The sequence below is a fragment of the Neoarius graeffei genome, chromosome 8 (assembly GCF_027579695.1).
Source record: "Neoarius graeffei isolate fNeoGra1 chromosome 8, fNeoGra1.pri, whole genome shotgun sequence".
Taxonomy (NCBI): domain Eukaryota; kingdom Metazoa; phylum Chordata; class Actinopteri; order Siluriformes; family Ariidae; genus Neoarius; species Neoarius graeffei.
In genome coordinates this window covers 52,191,977-52,215,402 of record NC_083576.1, presented here as the reverse complement: position 1 = coordinate 52,215,402, position 23,426 = coordinate 52,191,977, and the positions used below count along the sequence as shown (strand labels likewise).

The 23,426-nt window shown below is 38.3% G+C and overlaps 1 protein-coding gene across 1 annotated transcript in view; it reads right to left on the bottom strand.

Moving 5' to 3' along the window:
• Positions 1 to 11,257: 11,257 nt before the first annotated feature.
• The window catches only part of hs6st2 (heparan sulfate 6-O-sulfotransferase 2), a 58,244-nt gene continuing 46,075 nt past the window's right edge, over positions 11,258 to 23,426 (bottom strand). The window contains exon 2 of the mRNA XM_060927820.1: positions 11,258 to 12,645. Coding sequence (XP_060783803.1) covers positions 11,805 to 12,645 — 841 coding nt within the window. The 3' untranslated portion in view covers positions 11,258 to 11,804. The remainder of the gene's footprint in view (positions 12,646 to 23,426) is intronic.

Here is a 23,426-nt window from a genome sequence, read left to right as displayed (position 1 = left end):
GCGTCTTGTGTTCTCCTTTAAATCCATTTTGCACTCTACTGCTTTCTCATTGGCCATTTCGAAAGGGGAGGGGGGGGTGCCCTGCCCACCCTATATATAAAAAAAAGCTGCGTGCGTGCTCGCTCTACGCACATGCGGTAGTAGCAAAGTCAGTGCGTACGGCAGTACTGTAGATTCCGAGTTAATAGTTAACAGTAATACATTGCTTACTTTCCCTTCTGATAGTCATGCATAGGTTTCTCATTAAAAAGCAGACACCCTCACCCCCCGTGCCCAGCACTTCCTCCGATACTCATCATTGGTGTGTCATCAGCTGCATGTGAAAGCTCTTTTTCTACTCTGACTCGCATTCTCACACCTCTCCGAAGAACAATGCTGCATTCAAGGAAGACACATTTAGTCATTCTGGCATATGAAAAACAAATAAAGAATTTGGATATGAATGAATTTGTTTTAGAATTTTCCAAATCTAACCGCAGACTAATACTGTAGATATTCCAGGTTATACACTAGAAGCTGATCACTTATCTAACTAGACTGAGAGCAATTTTCCACTATTCTTGTTCTCTAGTAGGTATAGTTCTTTAATACACCTATATTGCAGCCTATAAGTTCTGTTTGTATTCATAAAAAAAGGAAAAAATATTGATATAAAAATGTTCCATTGCTTCTATTAATCACACAAGTCCATGTAATGACAGGTCCTTTCCTTTTATCACTAGATGCAGATATGGTGCATAATGAAGCCCAACCTTTTTTTCATGTGTCTGTTTTTTTCATGTTTGACCCTCTGAATGTTTGTGTGAGTATGGATCTCAACTTGCACTACATTCCAAATTATTATGCAAATGACTTTTTTCACTGGTTTTCCTGAAGAGTCAATAGAAATGACAATCGTCCTAATTTTCAAGTCATCAACCGTCAGTGTACAAATCAACTGTTTTTGAACAAACCTTCCAAAGCTAACTGTATTTTTTTTAAATAAAAAAAAAAACTAAAAATGGACTGTTCCAAATTATTACACAAAATAGAGTTTCAAAAGATTTTTGTTCTTGTAAAGAACTAAAAATGGCCATTTGTGAAATTGGAAGCATTAGTAGGTGATAATTACTGGAATCAAAACCTAGTTCAATCAAAACATCTTGTAGTTCAAATTGCATTACTGGATTTGTAGCAGATTCAGAGCCCAGTGGGGCTACCCAACTCCCTGGGGTCAAGCAGATGATGATGGTGAGGACGATGATGATAAAAAGTAGCAAATGTCACAAGAGCAATAAACAAAACCTCTTCCAAGCAGTGCAGATTTCCCACCATTATGTTATTTTATCCACTTTGCTTCAACCAATCACCAGCAACTATCATTTAGGAAATCTTTGTCCTATTAATTTGCTCATACCCGTCTGAATGCGCTATTAATCATGGGAAACACGTCTGATCACGAAAATGGGGGACTTATACACACATACATACACTACAATAAGAAATGTAATTTGTTGCCCCCCCAAATAAACCAAATGCCCACCCAAGCATGACATCCTGGCAACGCCTCTGGTCTCGTGCAAGGGTGCGCTCCTTCCGCTCTCCCTTCTGATATAGGGCGCGGTCACTGGGAAGACACACAAACACGGGTTAATTGCTCTCAGGTGTCGTGATTCTGCCACTTACCTTCCCTGACTCCGCCCTCCTGTCACAGACCGGCGCTTGACCACGCCCCCGCTGCCACAGTTATAAATCCACTCACACTTTTTTCAAAACGCTATAAATCCACTCACACTTTTTTCAAAACGCTATAAATCCACTCACACTTTTTTCAAAACGCTATAAATCCACTCACACTTTTTTCAAAACGCTATAAATCCACTCACTCTTTTTTCAAAACGTTATAAATCCACTCACTCTTTTTTCAAAACGTTATAAATCCACTCACTCTTTTTTCAAAACGTTATAAATCCACTCACTCTTTTTTCAAAACGTTATAAATCCACTCACTCTTTTTTCAAAACGTTATAAATCCACACACTTTTCAAAATGCTATAAATCCACACACTTTTCAAAACGCTATAAATCCACTCACTTTTTTCAGAACGCTATAAATCCACTCACTCTTTTTTCAGAACCCTATAAATCCACTCACTCTTTTTTCAAAACGCTATAAATCCACTCACACTTTTTTCAGAACGCTATAAATCCACTCACTCTTTTCAAAACGTTATAAATCCACTCACTCTTTTTTCAAAACGTTATAAATCCACTCACACTTTTAAAAACGTTATGAATCCACTCACACTTTTTTCAAAATGCTATAAATCCACTCACTCTTTTTTCAAAACGTTATAAATCCACTCACTCTTTTTTCAAAACGTTATAAATCCACTCACTCTTTTTTCAAAACGTTATAAATCCACTCACACTTTTTTCAAAACGCTATAAATCCACTCACTCTTTTTTCAAAACGCTATAAATCCACTCACTCTTTTTTCAGAACCCTATAAATCCACTCACTCTTTTTTCAAAACGCTATAAATCCACTCACACTTTTTTCAGAACGCTATAAATCCACTCACTCTTTTCAAAACGTTATAAATCCACTCACTCTTTTCAAAACGCTATAAATCCACTCACACTTTTTTCAGAACGCTATAAATCCACTCACACTTTTTTCAGAACGCTATAAATCCACTCACTCTTTTTTCAGAACCCTATAAATCCACTCACTCTTTTTTCAGAACCCTATAAATCCACTCACTTTTTTTCAAAACGCTATAAATCCACTCACACTTTTTCAAAACGCTATAAATCCACTCACACTTTTTTCAGAACGCTATAAATCCACTCACTCTTTTCAAAACGTTATAAATCCACTCACACTTTTTTCAAAACGTTATAAATCCACTCACTCTTTTCAAAACGCTATAAATCCACTCACTCTTTTTTCAAAACGTTGTAAATCCACTCACTCTTTTTTCAAAACGTTGTAAATCCACTCACTCTTTTTTTCAAAACGTTATAAATCCACACACTTTTCAAAACGCTATAAATCCACTCACACTTTTTTCAAAACGCTATAAATCCACTCACTTTTTTTCAAAACGCTATAAATCCACTCACACTTTTTTCAAAACGCTATAAATCCACTCACTTTTTTCAAAACGTTATAAATCCACTCACTCTTTTTTCAAAACGTTGTAAATCCACTCACACTTTTTTCAAAACGCTATAAATCCACTCACTCTTTTCAAAACGTTATAAATCCACTCACACTTTTTTCAAAACGCTATAAATCCACTCACTCTTTTTTCAAAACGTTGTAAATCCACTCACTCTTTTTTCAAAACGTTGTAAATCCACTCACTCTTTTTTCAAAACGTTGTAAATCCACTCACTCTTTTTTCAAAACGTTGTAAATCCACTCACTCTTTTTTCAAAACGTTGTAAATCCACTCACTCTTTTTTCAAAACGTTGTAAATCCACTCACTCTTTTTTCAAAACGTTGTAAATCCACTCACTCTTTTTTCAGAACGCTATAAATCCACTCACTCTTTTCAAAACGTTATAAATCCACTCACACTTTTTTCAAAACGCTATAAATCCACTCACTCTTTTTTCAAAACGTTGTAAATCCACTCACTCTTTTTTCAAAACGCTATAAATCCACTCACACTTTTTTCAAAACGCTATAAATCCACTCACACTTTTTTCAAAACGCTATAAATCCACTCACTCTTTTAAAAACGTTATGAATCCACTCACACTTTTTTTCAAAACGCTATAAATCCACTCACTCTTTTCAAAACGCTATAAATCCACTCACACTTTTTTCAGAACGTTATAAATCCACTCACTCTTTTCAAAACGTTATAAATCCACTCACTCTTTTCAAAACGTTATAAATCCACTCACACTTTTTTCAAAACGTTATAAATCCACTCACTCTTTTTTCAAAACGCTATAAATCCACTCACTCTTTTTTCAAAACGTTATAAATCCACTCACTCTTTTTTCAAAACGTTGTAAATCCACTCACTCTTTTTTCAAAACGTTGTAAATCCACTCACTCTTTTTTCAAAACGTTGTAAATCCACTCACTCTTTTTTTCAAAACGTTATAAATCCACACACTTTTCAAAACGCTATAAATCCACTCACACTTTTTTCAAAACGCTATAAATCCACTCACTTTTTTTCAAAACGCTATAAATCCACTCACACTTTTTTCAAAACGCTATAAATCCACTCACTTTTTTCAAAACGTTATAAATCCACTCACTCTTTTTTCAAAACGTTGTAAATCCACTCACACTTTTTTCAAAACGCTATAAATCCACTCACACTTTTTTCAGAACGCTATAAATCCACTCACTCTTTTCAAAACGTTATAAATCCACTCACACTTTTTTCAAAACGCTATAAATCCACTCACTCTTTTTTCAAAACGTTGTAAATCCACTCACTCTTTTTTCAAAACGTTGTAAATCCACTCACTCTTTTTTCAAAACGTTGTAAATCCACTCACTCTTTTTTCAAAACGTTGTAAATCCACTCACTCTTTTTTCAAAACGTTATAAATCCACACACTTTTCAAAACGCTATAAATCCACTCACACTTTTTTCAAAACGCTATAAATCCACTCACTCTTTTCAAAACGCTATAAATCCACTCACACTTTTTTCAGAACGTTATAAATCCACTCACTCTTTTCAAAACGTTATAAATCCACTCACTCTTTTCAAAACGTTATAAATCCACTCACACTTTTTTCAAAACGTTATAAATCCACTCACTCTTTTTTCAAAACGCTATAAATCCACTCACTCTTTTTTCAAAACGTTATAAATCCACTCACTCTTTTTTCAAAACGTTGTAAATCCACTCACTCTTTTTTCAAAACGTTGTAAATCCACTCACTCTTTTTTTCAAAACGTTATAAATCCACACACTTTTCAAAACGCTATAAATCCACTCACACTTTTTTCAAAACGCTATAAATCCACTCACTTTTTTTCAAAACGCTATAAATCCACTCACACTTTTTTCAAAACGCTATAAATCCACTCACTTTTTTCAAAACGTTATAAATCCACTCACTCTTTTTTCAAAACGTTGTAAATCCACTCACACTTTTTTCAAAACGCTATAAATCCACTCACTCTTTTCAAAACGTTATAAATCCACTCACACTTTTTTCAAAACGCTATAAATCCACTCACTCTTTTTTCAAAACGTTGTAAATCCACTCACTCTTTTTTCAAAACGTTGTAAATCCACTCACTCTTTTTTCAAAACGTTGTAAATCCACTCACTCTTTTTTCAAAACGTTGTAAATCCACTCACTCTTTTTTCAAAACGTTGTAAATCCACTCACTCTTTTTTCAAAACGTTGTAAATCCACTCACTCTTTTTTCAAAACGTTGTAAATCCACTCACTCTTTTTTCAGAACGTTGTAAATCCACTCACTCTTTTTTCAGAACGCTATAAATCCACTCACTCTTTTCAAAACGTTATAAATCCACTCACACTTTTTTCAAAACGCTATAAATCCACTCACTCTTTTTTCAAAACGTTGTAAATCCACTCACTCTTTTTTCAAAACGTTGTAAATCCACTCACTCTTTTTTCAAAACGTTGTAAATCCACTCACTCTTTTTTCAAAACGTTGTAAATCCACTCACTCTTTTTTCAAAACGTTGTAAATCCACTCACTCTTTTTTCAAAACGTTGTAAATCCACTCACTCTTTTTTCAAAACGTTGTAAATCCACTCACTCTTTTTTCAAAACGTTGTAAATCCACTCACTCTTTTTTCAAAACGCTATGAATCCACTCACTTTTTTCAAAACGCTATAAATCCACTCACTCTTTTTTCAAAACGTTATAAATCCACTCACTCTTTCTTCAAAACGCTATAAATCCACTCACTCTTTTTTCAAAACGCTATAAATCCACTCACTCTTTTCAAAACGTTATAAATCCACTCACACTTTTTTCAAAACGCTATAAATCCACTCACACTTTTTTCAAAACGCTATAAATCCACTCACACTTTTTTCAAAACGCTATAAATCCACTCACTCTTTTTTCAAAACGCTATAAATCCACTCACTCTTTTAAAAACGTTATGAATCCACTCACACTTTTTTTCAAAACGCTATAAATCCACTCACTCTTTTCAAAACGCTATAAATCCACTCACACTTTTTTCAGAACGTTATAAATCCACTCACTCTTTTCAAAACGTTATAAATCCACTCACTCTTTTCAAAACGTTATAAATCCACTCACACTTTTTTCAAAATGTTATAAATCCACTCACTCTTTTTTCAAAACGTTATAAATCCACTCACTCTTTTCAAAACGTTATAAATCCACTCACTCTTTTTTCAAAACGCTATAAATCCACTCACACTTTTTTCAAAACGCTATAAATCCACTCACTTTTTTCAAAACGTTATAAATCCACTCACTCTTTTTTCAAAACGTTGTAAATCCACTCACACTTTTTTCAAAACGCTATAAATCCACTCACACTTTTTTCAGAACGCTATAAATCCACTCACTCTTTTCAAAACGTTATAAATCCACTCACACTTTTTTCAAAACGCTATAAATCCACTCACTCTTTTTTCAAAACGTTGTAAATCCACTCACTCTTTTTTCAAAACGTTGTAAATCCACTCACTCTTTTTTCAAAACGTTGTAAATCCACTCACTCTTTTTTCAAAACGTTGTAAATCCACTCACTCTTTTTTCAAAACGTTGTAAATCCACTCACTCTTTTTTCAAAACGTTGTAAATCCACTCACTCTTTTTTCAAAACGTTGTAAATCCACTCACTCTTTTTTCAAAACGTTGTAAATCCACTCACTCTTTTTTCAAAACGTTGTAAATCCACTCACTCTTTTTTCAAAACGTTGTAAATCCACTCACTCTTTTTTCAAAACGTTGTAAATCCACTCACTCTTTTTTCAAAACGTTGTAAATCCACTCACTCTTTTTTCAAAACGTTATAAATCCACACACTTTTCAAAACGCTATAAATCCACTCACACTTTTTTCAAAACGCTATAAATCCACTCACACTTTTTTCAAAACGCTATAAATCCACTCACTCTTTTTTCAAAACGTTATAAATCCACTCACTCTTTTCAAAACGTTATAAATCCACTCACTCTTTTTTCAAAATGCTATAAATCCACTCACACTTTTTTCAAAACGCTATAAATCCACTCACACTTTTTTCAAAACGCTATAAATCCACTCACTCTTTTTTCAAAACGCTATAAATCCACTCACTCTTTTTTCAAAACGCTATAAATCCACTCACTCTTTTTTCAAAACGCTATAAATCCACTCACACTTTTAAAAACGTTATGAATCCACTCACACTTTTTTCAAAACGCTATAAATCCACTCACTCTTTTTTCAAAACGCTATAAATCCACTCACACTTTTAAAAACGTTGTAAATCCACTCACTCTTTTTTCAAAACGTTATAAATCCACTCACTCTTTTTTCAAAACGCTATAAATCCACTCACACTTTTAAAAACGTTATGAATCCACTCACACTTTTTTCAAAACGCTATAAATCCACTCACTCTTTTTTCAAAACGTTATAAATCCACTCACTCTTTTTTCAAAACGTTATAAATCCACTCACTCTTTCTTCAAAACGCTATAAATCCACTCACTCTTTTTTCAAAACGCTATAAATCCACTCACTCTTTTTTCAAAACGCTATAAATCCACTCACTCTTTTTTCAAAACGCTATAAATCCACTCACTCTTTTTTCAAAACGCTATAAATCCACTCACTCTTTTCAAAACGCTATAAATCCACTCACTCTTTTCAAAACGCTATAAATCCACTCACACTTTTTTCAGAACGTTATAAATCCACTCACTCTTTTCAAAACGTTATAAATCCACTCACTCTTTTCAAAACGTTATAAATCCACTCACTCTTTTCAAAACGTTATAAATCCACTCACTCTTTTCAAAACGTTATAAATCCACTCACTCTTTTCAAAACGTTATAAATCCACTCACTCTTCAAAACGTTATAAATCCACTCACTCTTTTCAAAACGTTATAAATCCACTCACTCTTTTCAAAACGTTATAAATCCACTCACTCTTTTTTCAAAACGCTATAAATCCACTCACACTTTTTTCAAAACGCTATAAATCCACTCACACTTTTTTCAGAACGCTATAAATCCACTCACACTTTTTTCAGAACGCTATAAATCCACTCACTCTTTTTTCAAAACGCTATAAATCCACTCACTCTTTTTTCAAAACGTTATAAATCCACTCACTCTTTTTTCAAAACGCTATAAATCCACTCACTTTTTTCAGAACGCTATAAATCCACTCACACTTTTTTCAGAACGCTATAAATCCACTCACTCTTTTTTCAGAACCCTATAAATCCACTCACTCTTTTTTCAAAACGCTATAAATCCACTCACTCTTTTTTCAAAACGTTATAAATCCACTCACTCTTTTTTCAAAACGCTATAAATCCACTCACTTTTTTCAGAACGCTATAAATCCACTCACACTTTTTTCAGAACGCTATAAATCCACTCACTCTTTTTTCAGAACCCTATAAATCCACTCACTTTTTTCAAAACGCTATAAATCCACTCACACTTTTTTCAGAACGCTATAAATCCACTCACTCTTTTCAAAACGTTATAAATCCACTCACTCTTTTTTCAAAACGTTATAAATCCACTCACTCTTTTTTCAAAACGTTATAAATCCACTCTTTTTTCAAAACGCTATAAATCCACTCACACTTTTTTCAGAACGCTATAAATCCACTCACACTTTTTTCAGAACGCTATAAATCCACTCACTCTTTTCAAAACGCTATAAATCCACTCACTCTTTTTTCAAAACGCTATAAATCCACTCACTCTTTTCAGAACGTTATAAATCCACTCACTCTTTTCAAAACGTTATAAATCCACTCACTCTTTTCAAAACGTTATAAATCCACTCACTCTTTTTTCAAAACGCTATAAATCCACTCACACTTTTTTCAAAACGCTATAAATCCACTCACACTTTTTTCAGAACGCTATAAATCCACTCACACTTTTTTCAGAACGCTATAAATCCACTCACTCTTTTTTCAGAACCCTATAAATCCACTCACTCTTTTTTCAAAACGCTATAAATCCACTCACTCTTTTTTCAGAACCCTATAAATCCACTCACTCTTTTTTCAAAACGCTATAAATCCACTCACTCTTTTTTCAAAACGTTATAAATCCACTCACTCTTTTTTCAAAACGTTATAAATCCACTCACTCTTTTTTCAAAACGCTATAAATCCACTCACACTTTTTTCAGAACGCTATGAATCCACTCACTCTTTTCAAAACGCTATAAATCCACTCACTCTTTTTTCAAAATGCTATAAATCCATTCTTTTTTTCTGTCTTTCTCTTTTTAAAACAAGAGAACATGCTGTAGATATATAATATCAGGGACTTTCATCATACAATTTTGATAAAATCAAATAAATTATATAAAAAACCCTAACATTTTAAATTTGGCGTTTATCGCATTTTGGAAAAGAGCTCTTCATATAAAATCAATTTTACATCAATCATTCACTTCTAAAGCATACTGATATTTTGACGGTTTTATTTTACTAAGACGCCAAAGTCTAATAAATTAGCAGCTTAGCTTTCTTTCTGCAAACATGTCCACTCTTATTTCATTTTTTCCCACCTGACACTTTGGCGCCATCTATTGTTGATAAAAAGAAGTGCAGGTAGGCTAAAGAATATAACCGTTTTCTCTTTTCAGTGACTCAGTGCAATCGGCTCGGCTCGATTAACAACTGACTAAAATTAGTTGTCATTACATTAAAAATCTACTTAAAACCAGCCAACAAAAATATAACCATTCTGACTGATCTATAGTGTTGGTAAGATTCACTGGAAAAGCGGCACGGTGGTGTAGTGGTTAGCGCTGGCGCCTCACAGAAAGAAGGTCCGGGTTCGAGCCCAGTGGCCGGCGAGGGCCTTTCTGTGCGGAGTTTGCATGTTCTCCCCGTGTCCACGTGGGTTTCCTCCGGGTGCTCCGGTTTCCCCCACAGTCCAAAGACATGCAGTGTTAACTTGGGCTGAAGTGCCCTTGAGTGAGGTACCTGACCCCTGACTGCTTCCCAGGCGCTGTATGTGGCTGCCCACTGCTCTGTGTGCGTGTGTTCACTGCTTCAGATGGGTTAAATGCAGAGGATGAATCTCACTGTACATGTGACAAAGGTTTCTATTACAATTCTTCTGAGATGCAAATCGGTTCCTATGATTCACCTGAAAGAACCAGATCAAAGAGTTGACTCGACTGCAAACGATACATCACGGATGATGGCTGTGTCCATTCATCCATCCATCCATTACCTGTAGCCGCTTATCCTGTCCTACAGGGTCGCAGGCAAGCTAGAGCCTATCCCAGCTGACTATGGGCGAGAGGCGGGGTACACCCTGGACAAGTCACTGACATTTTAGTCAATTTAGAGCCACCAATTAGCCTAACCTACATGTCTTTGGTGGAAACCAGAGCACCCGGAGGAAACCCACGCAGACACGGGGAGAGCATGCAAACTCCACACGGAAAGGTCCTCGCTGGCCTCAAACCCAGGACCTTCTTGCTGTGAGGCGACAGTGCCAACCACTACACCACCGTGCCGCCCTGATGGCTGTGTCTCAGCCTTAATACTAATTAAGGCTCAATGAATCGAAGGTGAGTGACGTGATTTTGAAGTAAAACTCCAGAAGCCACATGTAAACAGCACAGCACTCAACCATTGGTGATTATATTATAAACATATTTCATTCTTTTTTTTTTTTGTTCCCTTGGGTCCAGAACCCTTAGCATAATCCATACTGTACCCACATTTGGAGTACTCCTGTTCACGATACATTTTTTAGTTCGCACCTTTTTCTATTTATATTCTTTAAAGCCCAGCAAAAAAACATGAAAATATTGCCCTTTGTGACTAACATTTGTAAGTAGATCAAACAAGCACGATCCTTACTTACCTTTACGGTACTAGGAAATGAGTGTTCGGGAATTGCTACTCTTGAGCAAAATCGTCTAGAGAAGTTCAACACGGCTATTTAAACTCCATTAATTCAGCCACAAACCAAAAATATGAAACTCAAATTTCAGTGTCCACATACCAAAGCTACCAATTAATATCAAAATTTATTTGAGTAGCAACAAATTGCATTTGATTACCAGCATATTCACACATTTATTTGTTTATACAATTTGTAATATAGCTTATGTTAAGGAATTACAAATAACGCGATTTGCTACAAGATTTTAAATTTAAGCCGGAGGCTACATAATCAGTACAGTAAGAATGCTAGAAAATATCACACCGCCACCTACAATCAAATGTCGTAGTGAAAGTTAAAAAAAAAAAAAAAAAAAAGCAACCAGAAAGAAACAAACTTCTTTGATTCAATAGCATTTTTAACATAAAATTCTGTTAAGGACCTTAAGGTACACGGGTACATAGGGATGATTGCAGTGCACATGGATTTTGTTTTTAAAAAAAAAAAAACAAGGCAGACACCAGCAAAACTCAGTCAGCACCTACTTGCGTCTATCAGACACAAAACACACACACACTTTTTTCCATGTGCTAATCTAGAACATAAAATTAGTGTTCTGGGGTTGAATGAGTAGACAATGCATTGCTTGGTAACCTAGTGGAGAATCTAGGAAGGTGAGCAATTCCACCCATTTTTCCCCCCCCCAATGCCCACTGGGTCATCACCACTGCTCCACATTGTTCAAATAGTCCTCTATGGTTTCATTCTCATCATCCTCCGCCTCCCACCATGGATCCAAGTCCACTCCAGCATCATCTTCCAGCATTTTCCCCGTCTCGTCCTGTTTTGGCTCAGTACGCCTGGTGGCTAAGAACTGCTCGGTTTGTGGTGGGGTTTTAGTGGGCTTAATATCCTTCCCCCCTGTCCAGAATGGCATCTTGGCACGTAGCCTACGCCTCTCTTGTTGGCGTCGTTGGCGAGCCTGACGTCGCTCCTTCTGCCGTGCATACTGGAAACGCTGCAGGAAGAGGTCGCGTGCGTACTCGTACAGCTCCATGTCCCAAGCGTTGAGTTCACGGATAAGCTGCTGTGTCTCGGGTGCCACGTCGACGCTGGCTGCACGTGTGCCGTTGAGCTGTGTGAAGGGTGCGATGAAGGCCAGGCGGAATGTCTGCTCAAACAAGTACTGCGTCTTGCGTTGGTACTCAGTCAGGCCAAAGAAAGCCATGCGTCTGAGGTTGCGCTTGGCACTTTCTAGCAACACGGCGCCCCGCTGCTGCTCACTCATGACTGATGCGTTGTAGCAGCCCACGAGGCTCAGATCAGCCAGCATGCGAGTCTGCCGATTGTTGGCCAAGTTGTAGGGGCACGCCATGAACTCGGCGAGTGAGCAACCTGACCAGTCGTCACCTGCATAGCAGCTGGGAAGCTCTGCCAGAGTAGGTGCCCGGCCATCACACACATGCAGCGAGGCTTTCCATGTGGCACCACGCTGCACGTGGCGCCACTCGCTCAGGTAACGCGACACCGGATCCCGCAGGATCGTGATGTAGTAATAGTTCCTGTTGAAAGAGAGAGCGAGAGAGAGAAATAAATTAATAATATAGCTTTCTAACATGCATATTACTGTCAATTACAGAACAGATCCAGTGTGGTTGGATCTTGAGACCTCGGGCCATTATTAAAAAATGTTCTGTTTCCGGTCCACCGGCCGGGTGAGTGCCGTTTGTGCGGTTGAAAATTTTTTTTTAACGCCGGTTTTTCGACATTTTTTTTCAGGTTCGTAAATCTAAACTCGAACTTGACATTTCCGCATTCCCAGGGCTTTCCACTAAGGCTCACACTAGCCAGCCATGACAAATAAGTAGCCAGCCGGGGGGGTAAACACAAAATAAACTCCTGTGCACGCAGTTCCCAGGATTAAATGTATTTTCCACAGACCATTTATTTATTCACTTTACTCAAATACAAAGTAAAATGGCAGTAAATCTTCTTTCTTTTCTTGCATATTGCATCATGAGGCGTTCCTGGCTTGTAAATCTCTTATTTTCGGTGCATGACACATTCACGCAGCTGAGCACGCTATGAATTAACAACGACAACGGTCTGCAGTGGGGCTACACAATTACACACTCAGCGAACATTTCTCCATTTGTGTATGAAAATACACTCCAACCACTCAGTTTGGTTTCATTTACAACCAACGGTGTCTTTTGCTGCCAGCACGTAATTGAACGAGAGAAGACTGGTTTACCGGAGACTAAATAAGCGTCATCTCTGCTTCTGTTCCCTCCGACACACTACTGCCTCCGCCGAGTGCGCGCGCACTCTGAACTGAATCAGCTCTGCGCATGCGCCATGTGGCACAAAAAAATGGCAGCCACCATGAAGGAAGGAGATCCGGAGTTTTCAAACATTTGCTTAAGTGTGAAATCGCAAAATGGTATTCTAGCGAACAACAAAATAGTAAAGATTCAGAAAAACAAATCATTCAGTGATCATTTTAATAGTGTAATTTCATCCGAACTCGGCCTAACGCTCGATTTAGAACTACAAAAAGTCCGTGTGTCGGACATTTTAAGTACCTTTGTAAAAGTTTTGCAAATGTTGCAGTCAGCATTTAAAATGCTAAAGTTTTTGTACAAGTTTCAGTTGATTAAACTGTCATTTTATTAAATGTGTCTGCTTTTGTAATAAAAAAAGTACTAAAAGAAAAAGCAAACACAGCATTTCTGTGAAGATACTCAGTCGTCCAGGTACATAGTAATCTGTGGTTGGTAGAAGAGAGCAACTGGACTTGCTTGAAAAGTCTTGAAGACGTGTCGCCTCTCGTCCGAAAGGCATCATCAGTTCTGTCTGTCTCTGTTCAGTGATGGTCGTTCCAGGCTGACAAAATTGAACGATCCTCTCTGGCTAAGATGTCTGCCAGTTTTCTGGAAGTCCTCTCATACTCCCGCACTAGTCGAAGGGAACTCATCCCAAAGTGTGTAGAAACATATCTGTGAAGATACTCAGTCGTCCAGGTACATAGTAATCTGTGGTTGGTAGAAGAGAGCAACTGGACTTGCTGATGATGCCTTTCGGACGAGAGGCGAAACGTCTTCAAGACTTTTCAAGCAAGTCCAGTTGCTCTCTTCTACCAACCACAGATTACTATGTACCTGGACGACTGAGTATCTTCACAGATATGTTTCTACACACTCTGGGATGAGTTCCCTTCGACTAGTGCGGGAGTATGAGAGGACTTCCAGAAAACTGGCAGACATCTTAGCCAGAGAGGATCGTTCAATTTTGTCAGCCTGGAACGACCATCACTGAACAGAGACAGACAGAACTGATGATGCCTTTCGGACGAGAGGCGACACGTCTTCAAGACTTTTCAAGCAAGTCCAGTTGCTCTCTTCTACCAACCACAGATTACTATGTACCTGGACGACTGAGTATCTTCACAGATATGTTTCTACACACTTTGGGATGAGATCCCTTCGACTAGTGCGGGAGTATGAGAGGACTTCCAGAAAACTGGCAGACATCTTAGCCAGAGAGGATCGTTCAATTTTGTCAGCCTGGAACGACCATCACTGAACAGAGACAGACAGAACTGATGATGCCTTTCGGACGAGAGGCGAAACGTCTTCAAGACTTTTCAAGCAAGTCCAGTTGCTCTCTTCTACCAACCACAAACACAGCATTGCGATTTCTTATCCATCCATCCATCCATAAAAATCCCTCCCTCCCGACTGAAAATTTTTTTGCTCACCCGGTGGACAAGAAACAGATTTTTTTTTTTAAGGATGACCCCAGGAGTAGAGGAACAACTCCGATAAGGTGGTTAACTAGGCTTCTGCAATATAACCATTTTATTGGTTCTACACAATATTACCCTGCCACAATATCCAGTGATTTTGCATTATTACTAGACCAGCCAGCCTTTCGGCAATTTGTGTAGGTGTTAATGACTTCTCACTTAAAAATGCACCAAAAGAGAAGTGTTTTTCTTCCCAAAGAAAACAGGAGATTAGATAATCAACATAAGAATCTGTAATGCATGGCTCAGGTGTTTTGAACTCTCCAGTATTAAAGGGGAACTGAAGTCATTTTTAAACTTGCTTTGTTTCTTAATGCATGGTTTTCCCCAAAGCGTTTTAGCGTATCGGGCCCAATGCGCTTGCTCTGCCTGCCGATACGCTTAGATTTATACCGATACGTTAAAATTTCCTACCCACAAGTAACTAGATACATAGGAGAGCAAATAAGAGATCCATTTACATACTGACTGACATTTGTGTTAAACAAGCGGCCTTTTTTTCCAATGTTTGTGTTGATTCTGTCACAGTAATATGTCCGCGTGGTATGATGTAAACAAACTGTAATCTGTTGGCTACGTCAAGATCACGTGTTCAAACCGTCCAAGAAAAATATCGAAAGAAAACGTCAAACATCCCGGAAGTTTCCGATTCCTTACAAGCGATCTCATTGGCTGCCGATGATGTTGTCCCCCCACCGGACGGACAAAGCCGACTGATTTTAATCATAAAAGTTTGGCCGAGTCTATTATCATTATAGCTTCGATCAAAGACTGGCTGACTAAACGTCAACAAACCCACGTGAGTGATGGCGCACAAAACCAGACAACTGTCATGACAACGAAAACGTCGTCAATTTTGATCAAAAATTGGCTCAAAAAGTGACGTTTGATCAAAAATTTTCGTGACGTCGCGTGCGGGACGCCTCCCTCTGAATCCTACGTCAGCGCTGGTTTGTTTATGAGAAAACGACCTGGTGGTTTTCTGCAAATTTCTTCGTTATCGTGTAATTATTAAAATGGTTAACAGATGTATCGTAGGAGGGTGTAGCAACACCAATCTTGATGGGATTAGTACTCATCGTTTCCCAAAAGACCGGACAATGAGAGAGAAATGGGAGCGCTTGGTCTACACAGGCTGTGCACTGAAACCGTACAAAGCTCGTGTAGCCTGCTGGCGCTTCCGCAGGTGAATCATGAACCGAAGGCAAATTTTTTTTATTATCAAAATTCAATTTCTCATTTTATTACATATAGGAATGCATTTCTGACAGCTATTTTGTCACTGCTATAGCAAGTTATGAGTGTTTGAAATACACTCTGTAATATAATCAGTTCATATGTCAAAGCAATGGCCGTAAACGAGATTCGCTGAGACCTGTGCGAGACGTTGTAGGACGGAAGTAAAACGTACAGCGGAAATCAAAGTGACCAACATCTACCAACGTTGTCAAAAGACGCGCGCACCCTCCTTGGAATCCTGATGTAATCAAGCTGGAAGTTTTGTTTGTTTTGATAGCAATCAGGAAAGTTTGAAAAAAGTAGGCAGTAATCATCATTTAAACTCATTTTTGTGCAATATTTTGTTTGGAAAACAGTTTTCAAAATGGCGGCACTGACACCCGGCTGACACTTCACGTTTCGAAGTTTCGCACAAGTCTCATGAAGATCGCGCGGATAAGCGACGCCTGCCGTGGACCAAAGGAACTAAATTCAACACGGCTAAAAAAAACGAATAGGCCGATAAGTATAATATTTAATTGCAATTAGTTGCCAATACGGAGTCACGACATAAGGTTAGTAAAACCAAAAACGTAATTGAATAACACGTTAATTAAGAAATAAAGCAAGTTTGAAAATGACTTCAGTTCCCCTTTATGGCCACTTTGATAAGTTGGTAACTTAAAAAAATAAATAAATGAATAAAATAAAATAAACCCAGACTACAAGAAAGTGAACATTTATTTTACTTTATTTTTCAAGGAAAAAAGTGAATATTTTTCAGAACTCAGGGGGAACCCTGCTTTCGCATAATAATAAACTAAGTTCATGTCCCCTGCCTTTAGTGACAATGAGTCGGAGTCTTCAAAAGGGGGAGGGAACAAACAAACAAACAAACAAACAAACCCCCCACCCACACACACACATCACTGGCCGTGTGCTCCTCTTCCCACCAGAGACAGACAATAAGTCATCAAATCCACAGTCAAGTTAACAATACGTACTAACACCATAAAAGAAAGACTTTACTACCCTCACTTCGGTGTCAATCTCTAACAATTATCGAGAACAGTGATCAATGACTTAAAAAAAAAAAATCTCTTAAACTCTCATCATGGCTACTCATAAACGCAAGATACTCTCCATCTGTCAGAAAATGCAGGCGATAGACGGATGTAATCGTTGGAAGGGTTTTATTAAAAAAATAAATAAATAAACTGTGACGAACAGATCCAAATCAGTGATCAAAAATCAGAGTTGAGAAACAAGCAATGGTCAACTGAGGCACAGACAGGATAGCAAAGGTGGAGACAAAGGGCAAAATCCAAAACAGAGTCAGAGACCAGAATATCAATACAGTGCGACAAAAGGCTAGGTAATGAGACAAGTCTACAACACGTATACTTCGCAAAGTCTGTGTGTAGCGAGAGTCCTTATAAGCGTGCGCCATGATGGCGCTCTAACACAGAACAGGTGCATGGTAATTAGTCCTAATGGTGCTGCGCGTGTGTACATCAGTAGCAGCTTGACGCATGCTGCTGTGCACGGACATGACACCGAAGACAAACTTCATATCTTGGACTGTCTAAAGTGTGGCGAGAAAGCAACAAAGCGGCCTAAAGAATATACACTACCGTTCAAAAGTTTGGGGTCACTTTGAAATGTCCTTATTTTTGAAAGAAAAGCACTGTTCTTTTCAATGAAGATCACTTTAAACTAATCAGAAATCCACTCTATACATTGCTAATGTGGTAAATGACTATTCTAGCTGCAAATGTCTGGTTTTTGGTGCAATATCTCCATAGGTGTATAGAGGCCCATTTCCAGCAACTCTCACTCCAGTGTTCTAATGGTACAATGTGTTTGCTCATTGCCTCAGAAGGCTAATGGATGATTAGAAAACCCTTGTACAATCATGTTAGCACAGCTGAAAACAGTTGAGCTCTTTAGAGAAGCTATAAAACTGACCTTCCTTTGAGCAGATTGAGGCTACATCCACACGACAACGGCAACGAGATGTTATTTAAAAAAATATCGCGTCCAAATGGGCAACGATCAGTAAAATATCAGGTCCATATGGCAACGCAATGCTTGCTGAAAACGATGCAATACACATGCCACACCTCTAGGGGCGCTGTAAGACGGTCCCTTCAGAGACACCAGAACAATAGAAGTAGTAAGGACACATGCGCATAAACTATTATGCGCAAGACTTCATATTAGCCACAAAGTCAGAAAAATCTGTTCGTAAAATTACATTATAATGACCAAATACAATGAAAAGTATTTTTCCAGTCTCACCTGTGAAAGGTAATCCCATGTGATCTCGTTTGGACGGTAAACCTGTTGGTACAGTTAAACGCAGCACATGAATGAGGCATCTTTATTCTCCGCTTTGACCCATCCAATATGGCGGCGAGGATGACGCATGATTCTACGCGGAAGGCGGCGTCTTTAATGGTCCGGAATAAATTGAATGCTACACGTTGATGGATTAATTTGTTGTTCTACGCCCTTTTTGAGGAATGTATTGTAGGACTTAAACCAACATCTGAAGAGGTGAGATCGCTCCTTTTTTTCCCTATTTTTGCTGGCGGGATTGACTCTGCCCTAAGGGCTATTCTCTCTCTCTCACTTTGCACCATTACACAATAAATATTCACAGTGAAAATATTTTGTAAGCGCGTTTCATGAACCAAGTTATAGGATTTGTTGACAACTCGCATCGAGTTCGTTACACTTCTACCCGGCGTGAAGCACTCACAGTCATGTGGTTGTGATGTCATCGTAAACAAATCCGTTCTACTCATCCAGACGACTTCGCAACAGCAACGTTGCCAGATCTTTCCACTCTGGAACCCATTCTCAAAAGATTGCGTTTTGGGGCACCCAAAACGCCGGTGCCGTGTGGACGCCAGGCCAAAACGATAAACAATTGTATCGGATTCACCTGAATCCATTGCCATGTGGACAGGGCCTGAGTTTCTGGAGCATCACATTTGTGGGGTCGATTAAATGCTCAAAATGGCCGGAAAAATGTCTTGACTATATTTTCTATTCATTTTACAACTTATGGTGGTAAATAAAAGTGTGACTTTTCATGGAAAACACAAAATTGTCTGGGTGACCCCAAACTTTTGAACGGTAGTGTAGCATCCTGAAAAAAAAAATTTAATTTAAACTTTTACAGCAAAAGAAAGCTCCGAGACTTCATCCATAACTGCATGCAACATGATGGGCTGAAAAGAAAGATGTGGGAAGCATATGACAGCGAGTGTGACTCATTTCCTTTATTTTATAAATACAGGCCGTTTCAAAAAATTTGATATCATTCTGGGATATTTAAATCTCAAATAATATAACATCTTTTGAAACACCCTGTATACAAGTGAATTAAGTGCAAATCTAAATTAAACACAGTTGGTCTTGTTTTGTGCAAGAGTGAGTGTTTGGTATGACAAATGGGTCCACCATTTCAGTATTACTTTTCGGTAAACAAACTACTTGGACGTCCCCCAAGGAGCTCATTATAGCGGGGTTGCAGTGGGATAAAAACGTATTGTTATGCTTCCTATTTACTGCATAATCATACAATTCCTGTTGACAGTAGAATCATCTAAAAAGATCCACCATCCAGCTGGGTTTCTGCAATCGCCACTGCCAGCAAGCAGTTCCTGACTGCACACCAACTATGGCACTAGTTAACTGAAGCGAGATGTTGAAATTCCAAATCTAAATATATAGGAGTACCACCCTTTAGGGGTCCCTCTAAATATGAATCGTGACTAGGCTAGAACATCATGTCAAAGAATGATTTTTTTTTGCCAACTACCAGACAACTTTAATGACGTACAGTAACAGTCAAAAGTTTGGACACCCCTACTCATTCATAGGTTTTTCTGTATTTTGACGATTTTCTACATTGCAGAACAAAACTGAAGACATCAAAACTATGACCCAACATAGGGAACATATATGGAATTATGTGGTAAACAAAAAAAAAAAAGGTGTTTAAAAACAAGTTTCATATTTTAGATTCTTCAAAGTAGCCACCATTTACCTTGATGGTGCTTTGCACACTATTGGCATTATCTTAACCAGCTTCATGAGGTCGTCACCTGGAACGATTTTCAATTAACAGGTGCCTCGTCAAAAGTTAATTAGTGCAATTTCTTGCCTTCTTAATGCGTTTGAGATCAAACAGTAAATAGCCCAATTCCACAACTGTAGTAATCCATATTATGTCAAGAACCGCTCAACTAAGTAAAGACAAACGACATCCATCGTGATATTAAGACATGACGTGTCTTTTAATTAATAAAAACAAAAGCATTGATTTAGAAGCGGTGTCCAAACTTTTGACTGGTACTGTATAAGAACTTTTTGGTCCTGATTGGTTGGACGTGTGCCACTCACAACACTAACCCCATCATTAAAGCATATACGCAGAACCATGGCCTCACTTTTTGTTTATAAATGCCTTGAGACCTCAAAGCATAGGAAGTTTTAAGCATTAACAATACATCTAATATAGTAATTTTTATGATTAAAGTGATTCATATAGGTAGCAGTCCAAGTGAATGACCTTGACGTCTGTGACGTCGCCGCAGGAAGGCTATCGGTCTCATCGCCATTTCCGCTATGTTAAAAACACAAAGCTGACTGCAACTCCGATCCTCCATTTTGAGCTAATTTATCGCCACGCCACGTAGATGTGTTGCTGATGGGTGCAGCAACATGACAGAAGGTGGATTTACGTTGCATTCATGGCCCAAGAATGTTCAAACTGCAAAGATTTGGACGCGTTTTGCGAGAACTTCACGGGCACATTGGGCGCCTACGAAGTGGTCTCTCCTCTGCTCTGCACATTTTACTGAAGACTCGTATGAGACCTCTGATCTGTTAAGGAGCGTTGGCTATAAGCCCGTATTGAAAGAGGGTGCAGTACCAACAATTAAAGTAAAAGAAAACTACAAGAAAAGGAAAGTAAGTTCAGTTGCACCAGTTCTCCCGGAGTGTGAGCCGAGGGTTGTTACTAAAACCCGTGACAGAACGGGACATATTATCGCTCGGGCAGTGAACTCCTCGCGGTTGTTGCTAAAACCGGTGACGTCCCGTCCCGGGTTTTAGTAATTGCCTGAGCCGAGCAGTAATGGCGGAGTACTCAGTATGGAGAAAATGGAGAATGAGTGGACCGGTCGTCTGATTTCTCCGCTGGATATGCTTGCCTCAGCAGCAATATCTCACCCTTACATGGAAGAAGCGAATGAACGGAGAACTGAAAGGTCAGTCAAGCTCGGCCTTCAAGAAGTGAGAACACAGACGGGTAAGCTGCGACTCATCTGGATACAAAAAAATGCGTAGTTTACCTGCGTTTAGATTAATACATGTAACTTGTATTGTGTGTTTAAGTTACCGGTATAAGATTATTTAATTTGCTTCAGAATGTGATTGTCTCAGTTCATCTGATTATTTAATTAGCCTTTTACGGTTTATCAGTGAAAATGCATGCATGTACATGTATGTTGCATAAGTTATAACACCTATCCTGTTTTAATGAGAGTCAACCCACAATCAGTGAAGTCAAATCAGTGTTAGTTGAGCAAGTCGGTAACGGGATTTCTTACTTTCACCAGAAATTTTTATTTATATGGCTTTGGTCTACAGCTGTCAAAGGCCTCGGCCTTAAAACCGGTTACCGCTGTGACGTCACGCACTCAGGGCTGGCTGGCTCAGCGGGGCGGCTCGAAGGCCAACTTTGTGGTCGATTTTAACTCTCAAAATATATTTTTAAATTCCCATTTATGCAGCATACAAGAGTCAAGGATGGAGATACTATCCACTCAGAAATGTATTTAAAAATAAAAGGTTCTGCATCTCTCATTTAAGATTAGGTGAAAATGCTTTTCTCCTGATAAAAAAAAAAAAGTTGATGCTCAGGCAAAGTACACCAGCTAGTAGACAGACATATTTAAGCTCACCCTGAGGAAGGGGGTCGGATGTGTACAGTAAGCTTCAGGGCCACCACAAATCATTCCAGTCAACTTGCCCAAGTTATCATAAAGTGCTTTGAAAGTAGGGTCACATAAGCAGCAGATTTCCCACTATACAGTCCCTTCCAGTTTCCCTAGAACCCTGACCATTCAACTGATGATTCCATATCCATTGTCATTCCCTTGGCCCTGACCCACCTATATATAAAAAAAAAAAAAAAAAAAAAACAGGACACTTACAATGTCTTGCAAAAGTATTCATCCCCCTTGGTGTTTGTCCTGTTTTGTCGCATTACAAGCTGGAATTAAAATGGATTTTGGAGGGTTAGCACCATTTGATTTACACAACATGCCTAACACTTCAAAGGTGAAAATTGTTTTATTGTGTGACAAACAATAATTAAGATTGGAAACAAACAAACAAACAAACCCCCCCGAAATATGGAGTGTGCATAAGTATTCACCCCCCTTCGTATGAAACCCCTAAATAAGAGCTGGTCCAAACAATTCACTTCATAAGTCACATAATTAGTTGATTAAGATCCACCTGTATGCAATCAAAGTGTCACATGATCTGTCACATGATGTCTGTATAAATCTACCTGTTCTGGAAGGACTCCGACTCTGCAGCACTACTAAGCAAGCAACATGAAAACCAAGGAGCCTCCAAACAGGTCAGAATAGGGCTGTGCGATATGGGAAAAAATGAATATCCCGATACATTTTCTCCATTTCACGATATACGATATACATCTCGATATATTTAAATCTCCTCTAAAGGACCCCATGAAATCTAACTTTTACTCTTTACTGTTTTCACTACAATCCCTGCAGATTAAATAACATTCTTGGTTAACTTTACAGGTGGTTTTCAACAACACATTTTAAATTGTCATGTTCGTGATTAATCACTATTGAATTGAAATAAGACTATTTTTATTCAACAAAGATGTGGCACAAACTGCAAAAACAATCTTAAATTGCAACAAAGGGGCAACACAATACAGAGCTGCTCAGAGCTCAAATCAGTAAAGTGCGAGCTCAACACTGAGAAAGACATTTAGCCTAAATAAGAAAAGTGCTCATTCATTAAATTATTTAAAAAAAAATAGATCTCCAAGCTATTAACCTGACTACTGAGAACCACTGGAACATTCACAATAGAGAGAGAGAGATTGAGAGAGAGAGCTGCAAAACAATTTTTCTCTTTGCACACTTTTGAACTGAATGTTTTCTGGCTCTGCCTCTCAGAAGTGTATAATTCCGGCTGTTGCCTTTCGTGATGACAGGTTTTTTTTTTTTTGCACACTTTACAAACTGGCAT